Here is a 12622-nt window from a genome sequence, read left to right as displayed (position 1 = left end):
TAGTAATATTTTTTTGTATCTGTCTTCTTATACAAAGAAATATAAGCAACAACAAACAGAGACTAATTAAATTTCAAAGCTTCCGCACAGTGAAGAAAACCATCACCAAAACAAAAAGACAACCCACAGAATGAGAAAATATTTGCAAATGATATGTCCAATAAGGGGTTAATATCAAAAATATATAAACAGCTTATACAACTCAATATAAAAAATACAAAAACCTCCACCCCCTCTAAAATGGACAGAAGACCTGAATAGATATTTTTCCAAGGAAGGTATACAGATAACCACAAGCACATGAAAAGATGCTCAACATCACTAATCAGGGAAATGCAAATCAAAACCACAATGAGATATCACCTCATACCTGTCAGAATAGCTGTCATCAAAAAGACCATACGGAATTCCCGTGGAGGCGCAGTGGTTAACGAATCCAACTAGGAACCATGAGGTTGTGGGTTGGATCCCTGGCCTTGCTCAGTAGGTTAAGGATCCGGCGTTGCCGTGAGCTGTGGTGTAGGTTGCAGATGCAGCTCGGATCCCACGTTGCTGTGGCTGTAGCTTAGGCCCGCGGCTACAGCTCTGATTCAACCCCTAGCCTGGGAACCACCATATGCCGCGGGAGCAGCCCAAGAAAAAATGCAAAAAGACCAAAAAAAAAAAAAAAAAAAGACTATAAATAAGAAATGTTGTCAAGGATGTGGAGAAAAAGGAATCTCTGTACACTCTCGGTGGGGATGTAAATTGGTGCAGCCACTATGGAAAATACTATGGGAGTTCCTGTCATGGCACAGTGGTTAACGAATCCGACTAGGAACCATGAGGTTGCAGGTTCGATCCCTGCCCTTGCTCAGTGGGTTAACGATCCGGCGTTGCCGTGAGCTGTGGTGTAGGTTGCAGACGCGGCTCGGATCCTGCGTTGCTGTGGCTCTGGCATAGGCTGGCGGCTACAGCTCCGATTTGACCCCTAGCCTGAGAACCTCCATATGCCGCAGGAGTGGCCCAAGAAATAGCAAAAAGACAAAAAAAAAAAAAAAAAAAAAAAGAAAAGGAAAGAAAATATTATGGAGGTTCCTCAAACTAAAATTTGAACTACCATATGATCCAGCAATTCCATTGGGTATATATCCAAAGAAAACAAAACAGTAATTCAAAAACATACATGCACTCTATTGTTCTTAGCAGCATTATTTACAAGAGCCAAAATGTGGAAGCAACCTAAATGTCCATTGACAGATTAATGAATTAAGAAGATGTTGTACATATATACAATGGAATATTATCCAACCTTAAAATGAATGAAATTTTGCCAGTTGCAACAACATGAGTTGACTCGAAGGGTATTATGCTAAGTGAAATGAGTCAGAGAAAGATAAATATTGCATACTAACACTTATATGTGGAATCTAAAAAATAAAACAAATGAATAAACATAACAGGAACTGATAAATATCTTGAGGGAAAAAGCTAGTGGTTACCAGTAGGGAAAGGGAAGTAGGGGGTAAAATAGTGGTAGGGGACTGAGAGGTAAAAGTACCGTGTATAAAATAAATAAGCTACAAGGGTATATTTTACAGCACAGGGAATATAGCCAATATTTTATATCTTTAAATGGATGATAATCTATAAAAATGTTGTTACTGTATTGCACACCTGAAACTAGTATTGTAAATCAATGACACTTAAAAAAAAAAAAAAGAAAAACTACTAATTTGCAACCTCAATGCCATTTCTGGCATAGATCAAAACCATTGGATAAATAATTTTTCAGGAACAAGCTATTCATATACTTTCAATGTATTACCCATATGTTACTTACTAATTACAAATAGAAAAATTGTATGTTTACAATGAAGTTATCTGGTAATCACCACCTTAATTAATTGATCAGATTTAGCATTGCTAATAAAGATACAGACTGACCTTATGTACCTCCTGATGGGATACAGTAAGAAGTATACAACATAAACATTTTGGAGTTCCTGTCTTGGCGCAGAGGAAATTAATCCGACTAGGAACCATGAGGTTGCAGGTTCAATCCCTGACCTCGCTCAGTGGGTTAAGGATCCTGTGTTGCTGTGAGTTATGGTTTAGGTCCTACACGTGGCTCAGATCCTGTGTTGCTATGGCTGTGGTGTAGGCCGGTACCTGTAGCTCCAATTCGACCCCATGGCCTGGGAACCTCCATATGCCTTGGGTGAAGCCCTCAAAAGCAAAAAAAAAAAGTTTTTGCCAAGAAAGTTTAATTTCAGTTTGCAGGAAAAACAGGGTGTAGAAAAATGCAGTGTTTGGCATTCTGCAAGACAACTGGCATGGAATTTTCAAAAAGTCAATGTCCTGAGGAAAAGAGTTAGGTGTACTGTTCTATATTAAGAGACTAAAGAAACATAAGCATATGTGGTACATTAAATTTGGATCTAGATTTGAAACACCCAACTATAATTTTTTTGTGACATTTGAGAAAGTGTGACTATGGACCAGATATTGGATGATAGGGAATTATTATAAATTTTCTTAAGTATAAAAACGTTATTGTGATTTTATAGGACAATTTGCTTATTCTTTGGCGATGAATGCTAGGATATTTAAGGTTGAAGCAATTTATTTTTAAAGGGCTCAGAAAAAAAAAAATATATATATATATAGAGAGAGAGAGAGAGAGAAAGCAAATGTAGAAAGATGTTAATTCTTGAATTAAGGTAAAGAGTATGAGTATTCATAGTACTATTCATTCAAACCAAAAGTTTTTTTGGTTCTAACCAAAAGTTGTAAGGGAAGATGAAGATTAAAAATAGGCTTCGTGTTGCTGAGACTCTGGCGTAGGTAGGCCAGCAGCTACATCTCCAATTAGACCCCTAATCTCGAACCTCAATATGCCACGGATGCAGCCCTAGAACAGACAAAAATAAAATAAAATAAAATAAAATAAAATAAAATAAAATAAAATAAAATAAAATAAAATAAAATAAAATAAAATAAAATAAAAAATGGGCTTTGTTCCAACAGATAAATTTACACAGGAGAAGAAAATCCATGTGCTTTCCAAATTCACACTATTTTCTTGACTTCCAAATATTGCTTTCATATTCTATGTGATATTTATAACTTATGCTTTTGTAGTATGTTTCCACTGATAGCCCATTTTCTAGACTGATAATAGACACAAACTGACCTCAACCAATTTGAGATTCCCAATTATTCTATTCTTTTTAGTTGGTACCTGTCACTTTCATTAATCAAAAGTAGGAGAATGGTACAAGTCACCTCCCCTATAATCTCTCTATCAGTGGAAGCAAGCCTCAGGCCTAATTCTACCACTCATGCAGGTTTTTATCAGGAAGCAGAAACAAGACAGTTGTTCAACCTGTTCTGTAAGTTCAGTGCATTCTTAACTGTCTTTTCTTTCAGGTATTCTGACTGTATCATGTGTGAGAGTTTAACCTAAAGCAGATGAGATAATATCACAGCAACGCTAGTGGAGTCAGGCAATTAAATCCTATGGTCTGATGCCCAAATGCAGGACCACTTCCAATCCTAGGCTTGGGCCACCATTTTAAAGGATGTGGGCTCTCAGGCTTACTGGAATATTCTTATTTTTGTAACTATAACACTTATGTTATTTCCAAAGCAATACCATGCATTGTAGAGATTAGAAAATACAAAAGAGCAAAAGCTAAATAAATAAATAAAGTTTTCTATTCTCTGTATCCAAAAAATCACTACTAGTAACATATTACTGCATTTTCTTCTGGATCTTTCTGTGAGTGTGTGTTTATGTATACATACATAACCCCGCCACACACACATATATTTGCATTTATTACCAAAATAAAATTATAGTGTTCAGTAATACCAAACTTTTTTCAGTTCAACAATTTTTGCCTTTTCATACCATATTAACATTTCCCCAGTTGATCCAGAAATGCCCTTTGTAGGTGGTTGGTCCAAACTAGTACTCAATGTAAGGCATCACATTATATTTATTTCTTATCTCCTTTTCAGTTTTTTTTTTTAATTTAGTACAGTTTCTTTTGCTAGGGGCTGCATTGAATCTGTAGATTTCTTTGGGTAGTATGGCCATTTTTACAATATTAATTTCTCCAACCCAGAAGCATGGGATATCGTTCCATTTCTTTGAACACTTTTTAATTTCCTTGATTAATGTTATAGTTCTCTGCATATAAGCCTTTCACCTCCTTGCTCAGGTTTAGTCTCAGGTATTTTTAATTTTTGGAGGTGTGATTTTAAAAAGTAGTGTATTTTTGTATTTCTTTTCTAATATTTCATTGTCGATATATAGAAATGCAACTGATTTCTGAATGTTGATGTTGTATCCTGCTACTTTGCTGAATTCATTGATCAGTTCGAGTAGGTTTTGTGTGGAGTCCTTAGGTTTTTGTTTTTTTTTTGTTTTTTTTGCCACTTCTTGGGCCACACCTGCAGCATATGGAGGTTCCCACGCTAGGGGTAAAATTGGAGCTGTAGCCACCAGCCTACGCCAGAGGCGCAGCAACACGGGATTCGAGCCATGGCTGCGACCTACACCACAGCTCACAGCAATGCCAGATCGTTAACCCACTGAGCAAGGGCAGGGATCAAACCCTCAACCTCATGGTTCCTAGTCGGATTCATTAACCACTGAGCCACGACAGGAATTCCTCCTTAGGGTTTTTTATATGTAGTATCATGTCATCTGCATACAGTTACAATTTTACCTCTTCTCTTCCAATTTAGATACCTTTTATTTCTTTTGTTTGTCTGATAGCTGTGGCTAAGACTTCCAATACTATGTTGAATAAAAGTGGTGAGAGTGGGCATCCTTGTCTTGTTCCAGATTTTAGCGGCAAGGCTTTCAGCTTTTCTCCATTGAGTGTTACATTTGCTGTGAATTTGTCATAAATGGCTTTGATTATGTTAAGCTATGTTCCCTCTATACCACTTTGGTAAGAGTATTTGTCATGAAGGGATGTCAGACTTTGTCAAATGCTTTTTCTGCATCTATTGAGATGATCATGTGGTTTTTGACTTTTCTTTTGTTAATGTGGTGTATGATGTTTCTTTATTTATAACTTTGGCTTATTGAAGATACTAGAACAGTTGTTCTATAGAATCTTACTTACTAGTTTTGTCTACTTTACCATTTTATTATTGACTTTTTTTTCCTTATTTAATTCTTATGAATTACAGGCTATAGGCTGTAATTAAAGGCTGGATGAATTCAAGTGAGCAATTTTTTTGGCTAGAACACATCATAGGTGATGTTGTGCATCTTATACTATATCATCTCTGAGGACACGTAATATTAGCTGATCTACTCTATTGTTAATAACAAACATTGCTTTGTTCTTCTAGCTTGTCCATGAAAACTTGGGAATGTCTATACAATTTTTCTAGCCAATCCGTAATCCATGTATCTTGACACATCTCAGCATTGAGAAATCAGTTTGCCACCAATCATGCTAATTAAAAAAGCCAATACTGTTTATTAGAGATGAAAGATGAAGTTCATAGTACCCCCTATGGATTCTGATTAGATTCTTCAAAGTACTAATTAATCAGCCCTTAAGTATGTAAGTATGCATTTAAAATTAGAATACCAGACTCATAGCTCACCTACCCTAGAGTGTGCATGAAAACTAACAAACGTGTATATCAAATTTCATCAATTCCAAAGGACACTTGTCTTTTTTTTTTTTTTTTTCTTTTTGCCATTTCTTGGGCCGCTCCCGCGGCATATGGAGGAGCTGTAGCCACCGGCCTACGCCACAGTCACAGCAACACGGGATCCGAGCCGCGTCTGCAACCTACACCGCAGCTCATGGCAACGCCAGATCGTTAACCCACTGAGAAGGGCAGGGACTGAACCCGCAACCTCATGGTTCTTAGTCGGATTCGTTAACCACTACTCCACGACGGGAACTCCAGGACACTTGTCTTTTTGAAATTATAACCTGAATTCTAGTTGCATCTTAGAATCAGTGGTTTCTTAAAATCACTTTTGTCAGGTAGCAATTTTGATGTAATTATCCTAACCTCTACATGCATGAACATGGGCTGCTCGTAGTGTAGCCATTTTAATTAAATTAGGTTCATTGTTGAGTTTATTTTCTATTTGAAATATCTTAAAATATTACATATTGATTTAACAATTTTTTTCTTTCTGAGTGGCACATAATAAAATAATGGTGTGGTTGCATTTGATGGCATTGATGAAATTCAGAACATTGCACTGCCTATGTTGAAGTAAATTACAGATAACATAACACCAGTGGTGGAAATGAAAGCTGTCTGCCCTAAAAGGGATCATCTTTAGGGAAGGGGAATACTCACTTTGTGACCGACACCAACTCTTGCTGTTTAAAAACATTTTATTATGCAAAATTTCAAGTATTTACAATATTGAATATAAATATATAATATTCAAGAATAAGATAGAAAGAATAATACAAGGACCTCTCATATGCCTATCACTCCACTTCAACAGTTATCAAGATGTAGCCAATCTTGTTTCATGTATATCCCTATCCATTTCCCATTTCCCCTCCTCTTATAGTATTTTGAAGCAGATCTAATATACCATATTATTTCATCTGTAAATATTTCAGTATGTATATTGAAAAATGAAATTCTTTTACATATAAACACAGTATAATTATCACATCTGAAATAAATTATTAATAATTACTTAATATCATTAAATATTGTGTTAAAATTTCCAGTAGTCTCAAATATGTTATATGTTTTTTTCTTTGAATCTGAATCCAAATAACATTTCTTTTAATCTCTAGCAGAGGTCAGCAAATGTTTTCCATAAATAATTAGGTAATACATATTTAAATCCTTGTGAGCTGTATGAACTCTCTGACACAGCTACTTAGTTCTACCTTTATAATACAAAATCAGCCATTGATAATACATGAATGAATGTACATAGCAGTACACCAATAAAACTTTATCTACAAAAGCAGGTTGTATTTGGCCCAAAAGTCAAACCTAACTGTTACCCCTTATCTATAGTAATAGTTCTCAAATTTTTGTGTGCATCAGAATCATCTGGAGGGTTAAGAAAAAACCCAGAGGCCAAGGCTTGATAGGATAGAGCCTCTATGTTTTTACCATGTTCCTAACCTATGTTCCCTTTCATCACTTTCCTTCTTCTTATAACTTATTTGTTAAAAGAAAGAAAGAGGTCATTTGTCCTTTAAAGTTTGCTGTAGTTGAATCAAGAGGATTGCTCTGATTCCAGTTCTTTGTTTGATTTGTGTTTGGGGGATTTTTTTTTTTGCTTATTTTTGGGGTTGGGGGGGCTTTTAGAGTGGGGAGGGAAAGCATACTTAATAAATGGTTCTATATTCTTCCAACTGTAGACACATAATGTGTGACTGCCTTTTTTTCCCCTATTATTTTCAAGAGAAGGACTTTCTTAAGAGTCATTGCATGGCAGAAGTAAGGCCTCTTTAGATTACCTAATAACCTTCTTATTTTATAGATGAGGGAACAGATACCTAGAGATGGAGAAAAGGCCCAAAGTCAAACAGCACATTAGTGATGGAACCAGTTTAATGAACTTATTCAGTTTTTATTTTTATTTTTTCATTTTTATTGAGGAATTATTAACAAATGAAAATTATATATATTTGTGGTATGTACCTTAATGTTTGGTATATGTGTATATTTTGAAATAATTCCCACAATAAATATATTCACATTGCTATATATTAGCTCTCCAGAACTCATCTTACATAACTGAAACATTGTACCTTTGACCAATATTTCCCCATTTCCTTCTCCCTCCAGCCCCTTTTAAGACAATTACTCTGTGTCTGGTTTATTTCACCTAATATAATGTCTTCTAGGTTCATCCATGTTGTCACAAATAGCAAGATTTCTTTCTTTTTAAGGCTTATTGATATTCTATCATGTGTATATATTTATCTATTTGTGCATCTAATAGATAATTTTAGGCTATTGTGACTAATACTGCAATGAACATGGGGGTGCGGATATCTCTTTGAGATACTGATTTCATTTCCTTTTTATTTCATATATACCCAGAAGTGGGATTGCTGGATCATAAGGTAGTTCTGTTTTTATGGGCATTTTAATTTATGACCTCTGATCTAAACCATCTAATCAAAATTGTTTTTTTCCTAGAGGCTTTTTACAACTTCCTTCTAATACCCATTTCTTTGTTTTAAATTTTGGTGTTTAAGAAGTTGTGCCCATTTTCTCTAGTTTATGTGGACTAGAGATTTTAAGATTTCTTCACTGTCAAATTATATAACACACTCCTACCTAATTCATGATGCCTTGTTTTTTTTGTTTCATTCGTCTTATTAACCCACAGTTTGGAGTGTGACTTATGCTTTCAAAATGTATAATAAAATGAGAGATGTCAAATGGAAAGAAAACCTCCCCAAAGAATAGATTACCTTACAAATTTCATAAGAAGGCCAAGAAGGAAAAGAGTGTCCTAAATAGGATACCAAGTACCTCCCTTTGAGAAATAGAATGTGGCTTTAGCCTAAAGGGTCCTCCACAGTGACTCATTTCTTGAGAGAAACTAGACAAGCAGGCAATGGGATGCAATGGGCTGACTGTAACTGATATGGGTTTGAATCCCTGTATTGCCATGTATTCACAAATTGTTTGACCTTGACTAAATCCTCTTACCCTCTGTGAAACTTCAGAGATAAAATGCCCTGCCTTTTGGATTTATGAGGATTAAGTGAGCTCTGGCACATTCAGCCAAAACTCATGACCTTTAAAAGCTCAAAAAAGGAGATGAGCCTTCACATTTGCTGGAGGCTATTGTCTCACAAGTGTCCTTAAGTTGTTTCCAGTGGTTTAGCCATTGTGGATCGCTTGGTGGCAGCATGGAGTTGCTTTTCCCTTTTAACATCTGAAATATTCTGTCAATAAAGAATAAGGGTTAATTGCAGAAATATTTAAACTGTTAAAAGCAGTTCACCAGTTCAGCAATACCAAAGGCCTGTGAATAGTTGCTACTCATTATCATCTGAATGTCACCCAGCCTCTGTCCTGGGTTTAACAGACTTAAGATTTGCCTAAGGATTCTGTCCCTGTCTATTACCTACTTAGTGACCAGAGCCTGCCTGTTGATGAGATCAGTCTCCAAAGGGACTTCACCTGGCAGGTTTTGAAAATTAGTGTTTGTGGTAGGCTGTTCCATTCCCTCATCTACTCACCCCCCCCATAGCCAAACTGACCAAAGGATTGCACACCTTTTACTTGACTGCCTCCAGTACTACATAAGAGTACTAGAGGTGCTCAGTTTCATTAAAACGAATTAATTGGTGTCTGCTCTGTGTGAGGCACACACACTTGGAAATTGTTTACCATCTACTAGGAAAGGCAGGTAGGAAAGAAAAAATTTCAGCATACTCTACTTGCCAATGTTGTCAATCAAGATTAAGAAAGTGGGCTGTAAGAGCCCTGAAGGAGATGACATCTAAAGTGAGTCTCAAAGTATAAATAGACATTCTTTGGATCTAGGAGAATGGAAACATGTTAAACAGAGTGAGTGGCATGGGCAAAGATATGGAGATCTGAAACTGCATGATGTAGCCAGAAAACCTAATCTAAGCTGAGTGTCAGACATCAGCACTAGATGACGAGATGACTAGATGGAGGCTCCTAGAGAGGTCATTATAACAGCAGATTCTTCTAATGGAATATTTCCAGGATACCATTCTAAACCAATTTAGCTCTATTTATTCCACAACACTCTGAGGTGGATACTATTTTTGCAAGTAGGAAAACTGAAGCCCAGAGAGAGAGAGTTTAGGTCACTAACACTGTTGCACAGCTAATAGTTGGTAGTGTTGGGATTTAAACTCAGCTCAGCTTTAGAGCTCAAGCTGTACATTGGGATTGGAAATAAGCTCCAAGTTACTGAAGATTTTAATCACTACTTTTTTTAATAGTTATCTCCCCAATACATTTTTTTCTTACTGTACAGCATGGTGACCCGGTTACACATACATGTACACCTTCTTTTTTTCTCACATTATCATGCTCCATCATAAGTGACCAGACATAGTTCCCAATGCTACACAGCAGGATCTCATTGCTAATCTATTCCAAAGACAATAGTCTGCATCTATTAACCCCAAGCACCCTATCCATCCCATTCTCTCTGCATCCCCCTTGGCAACCAAAAGTCTATTCTCCAAGTCCATGATTTTCTTTTCTGTGGAAAGGTTCATTTGTGCCTTATATTAGATTCCAGATATCAGTGATATCATATGGTATTTGTCTTTCTCTTTCTGACTTACTTCACTCGTGTAAGAGTCTCTAGTTCCGTCTATGTTGCTCCAAATGGCATTATTCTTTTTTTATGGCTGAGTAGTTCAATCACTACTTTGAAGAGAATTGGCAGTGTCCTATAAGTGATAGGAAGCCACTAAATAAATTTAAGTAAGGAAAGTTACTAAGGATCAGAAAATTAGGGGTTACAGGCCCTGCTCTAATCGGAATGACTAATTGTGACTTCAGGCTAATCTTTTTTTATTTCTTTGGACCTCTGTTTTATGTAAAGTAAAGAGGATGCTAAAGTGCTGATCTTAAGGATACCTTTCAGCTCTTTGAGATTTTTTCCTCTCTAGCTAAGAGTAGGTGGGGATTTGGCTAGATTCCTGACTGGTGAGATTGGTAGGCACTTTCTCTTTGTGTTTTGTTCTTATTTGTATATGCTTTGTACATGCTCTACCTCTTGCCCTGGATTGCTGTCTTGCTTCCCTCCTGTCTTTCCAAATACTATTGCCATCCATCCCCACTTCTTGTAACTCCTACAGTGCTATAAGCTAAGTTAGCTATGTCTCACTTTGGCCCCTTTGCTAGTTGCTTCCTTTGTAAACTTTTCTTCCTATATGTATTTTGGGGCTTGCCTTTCAACTTTTTAGTTTCTCTTACCCCCTAAAGCATCTAACACAGACTTAGTTATAAGGGAATATTTGTGAAAATCTTGTTAATTATTTTCTTTCTTTTCTGGCAGTGTGTGTGAGCACAGTAAAGAGAATCTTATGACCCCCTCAAATATGGGGGTGATCTTCGGGCCCACTCTGATGAGAGCTCAGGAGGACACTGTGGCTGCCATGATGAACATCAAATTCCAGAACATTGTGGTGGAAATCCTAATTGAGCACTTTGTCAAGGTATGTATTTCCTGTCATCACCATCACTCCTTCTCTAGCCACCCTTTAGATCTCTGTCTTCTCCCTGGCTCAGGTTATAATGGAAGGAAATCCCATGTGACCCAATGATATTTAATAGTATTTCTGATCCTGTAGAATTCACTAATTCAGCAAACATTGCTTGACCATGCAACTATTTTATTATCAGGACCCATACTAGATGGTATAGAAGAAGAAAAATATCACTTTTCATGCCCTTAAGGAGTTAATAATATAATATGGATACAAAAATATAAACAAGGGGAAATTATAGGTAAAAAGTAGTGTATGTGCAATTAAACTATAAAGAAAGCAATACTTACACTTATTTAAACATCGTCACATTCTGAAAGAATTTAAGGTGGTATATTTATGTACTATGTAAAATATGAAGTATTGTACATAATAATTAGGTCAAATGAAAAATGAAAAATAAAGACACAGAAAATGAACCCAGGAATTGAGGCTAGACAAGAAATAGTTATTGACAAGTCTCACACACTTCCTACAGATGGCCCTACATTTGCTTCTAAACTTTCTAGCAGCCAGTGCCATCCTAGCAAAGCATTATTCAATAAAAACTTTTCTGCAGGGGGAGAGGGCTGGTGATATAGTCCAGGCAGTATGTACAGTTCAAATCTAAGCTCTTCTACTTGCTAGCTATATCAGGTAGGATACAGGTTATGCCGCTAAGACTTTACAGTGGCACTAACACAAGAGACATTTATTTATTGGTTGTGGAACAGTCCAGCCAAGTGGTCCAGGGAATAGAACCTGAGTTACTTCTTTGTTGTTTTTCTGCCATCCCAAAGGTACTGCTTCATCTGTGTGACCAAGTACTTTCTATATTATATCAATTGAGAAGGATAAAAGAAAGGAAGTGGAGGATATAACACTTTCCTTTAAGGTTATGACCTGAAAGTCATGCATATCACTTTCATTTATATACCATTTGTCAGAACTTAATCTCATGGTCACATGTAGCTATAAGAGGCAAGGAAATTTAGTTTTTATTAGGAGCAGTCATGTACCCAGCTAAGTATTTAGTTCTTTCACTAAAAGAAGGAGAGAATGGATGTTGGATAACAATTGGCATTCTCTGCCATATTATCTGCATTATATCAAATGATGTAACTTCTCTGAGTCATTTTTTTCAGCCAAAATGTAAAGATAATAACAAGCACATGCTATGTGACAGTCACAAGATCAAGGTCATTTAGCTAGTGTCACAGCTGGGATTTAAATCTAAGTAGCCTGGCTCAGAATTGAAGTACTTAATCATTATGCAGTGCTGCCTCACCAGTCATTTTGGTACAGTGATATTATTGGATATATACAGGTCTCTTTGGGATTATCAAGGATAGGTACTTGCAGAGAAGTACAACCCGTATTTAAAGTGGGAAAGAAAGTTAAAGAGGGGAAGG

General features: G+C 36.4%; 1 protein-coding gene across 7 annotated transcripts in view; it reads left to right on the top strand.

Annotated features, from left to right (window-relative positions):
• OPHN1 (oligophrenin 1) overlaps positions 1-12622 on the top strand; it is a 560542-nt gene that overhangs the window by 443339 nt on the left and 104581 nt on the right. For all 7 annotated transcript variants that reach the window (XR_002340743.1, XM_021080299.1, XM_021080302.1 and 4 more), the window contains one exon: positions 11021-11180. Coding sequence is in view for 6 of the 7 variants with exons in the window: in XM_021080299.1 (XP_020935958.1) it covers positions 11021-11180 (160 nt within the window). In the remaining variant the exon portion in view is untranslated. The remainder of the gene's footprint in view (positions 1-11020; positions 11181-12622) is intronic.

Source organism: Sus scrofa, chromosome X (assembly GCF_000003025.6).
Source record: "Sus scrofa isolate TJ Tabasco breed Duroc chromosome X, Sscrofa11.1, whole genome shotgun sequence".
In the NCBI taxonomy this organism is placed as follows: Eukaryota; Metazoa; Chordata; class Mammalia; order Artiodactyla; family Suidae; genus Sus; species Sus scrofa.
This window is presented reverse-complemented; position numbering and strand designations above follow the sequence as displayed.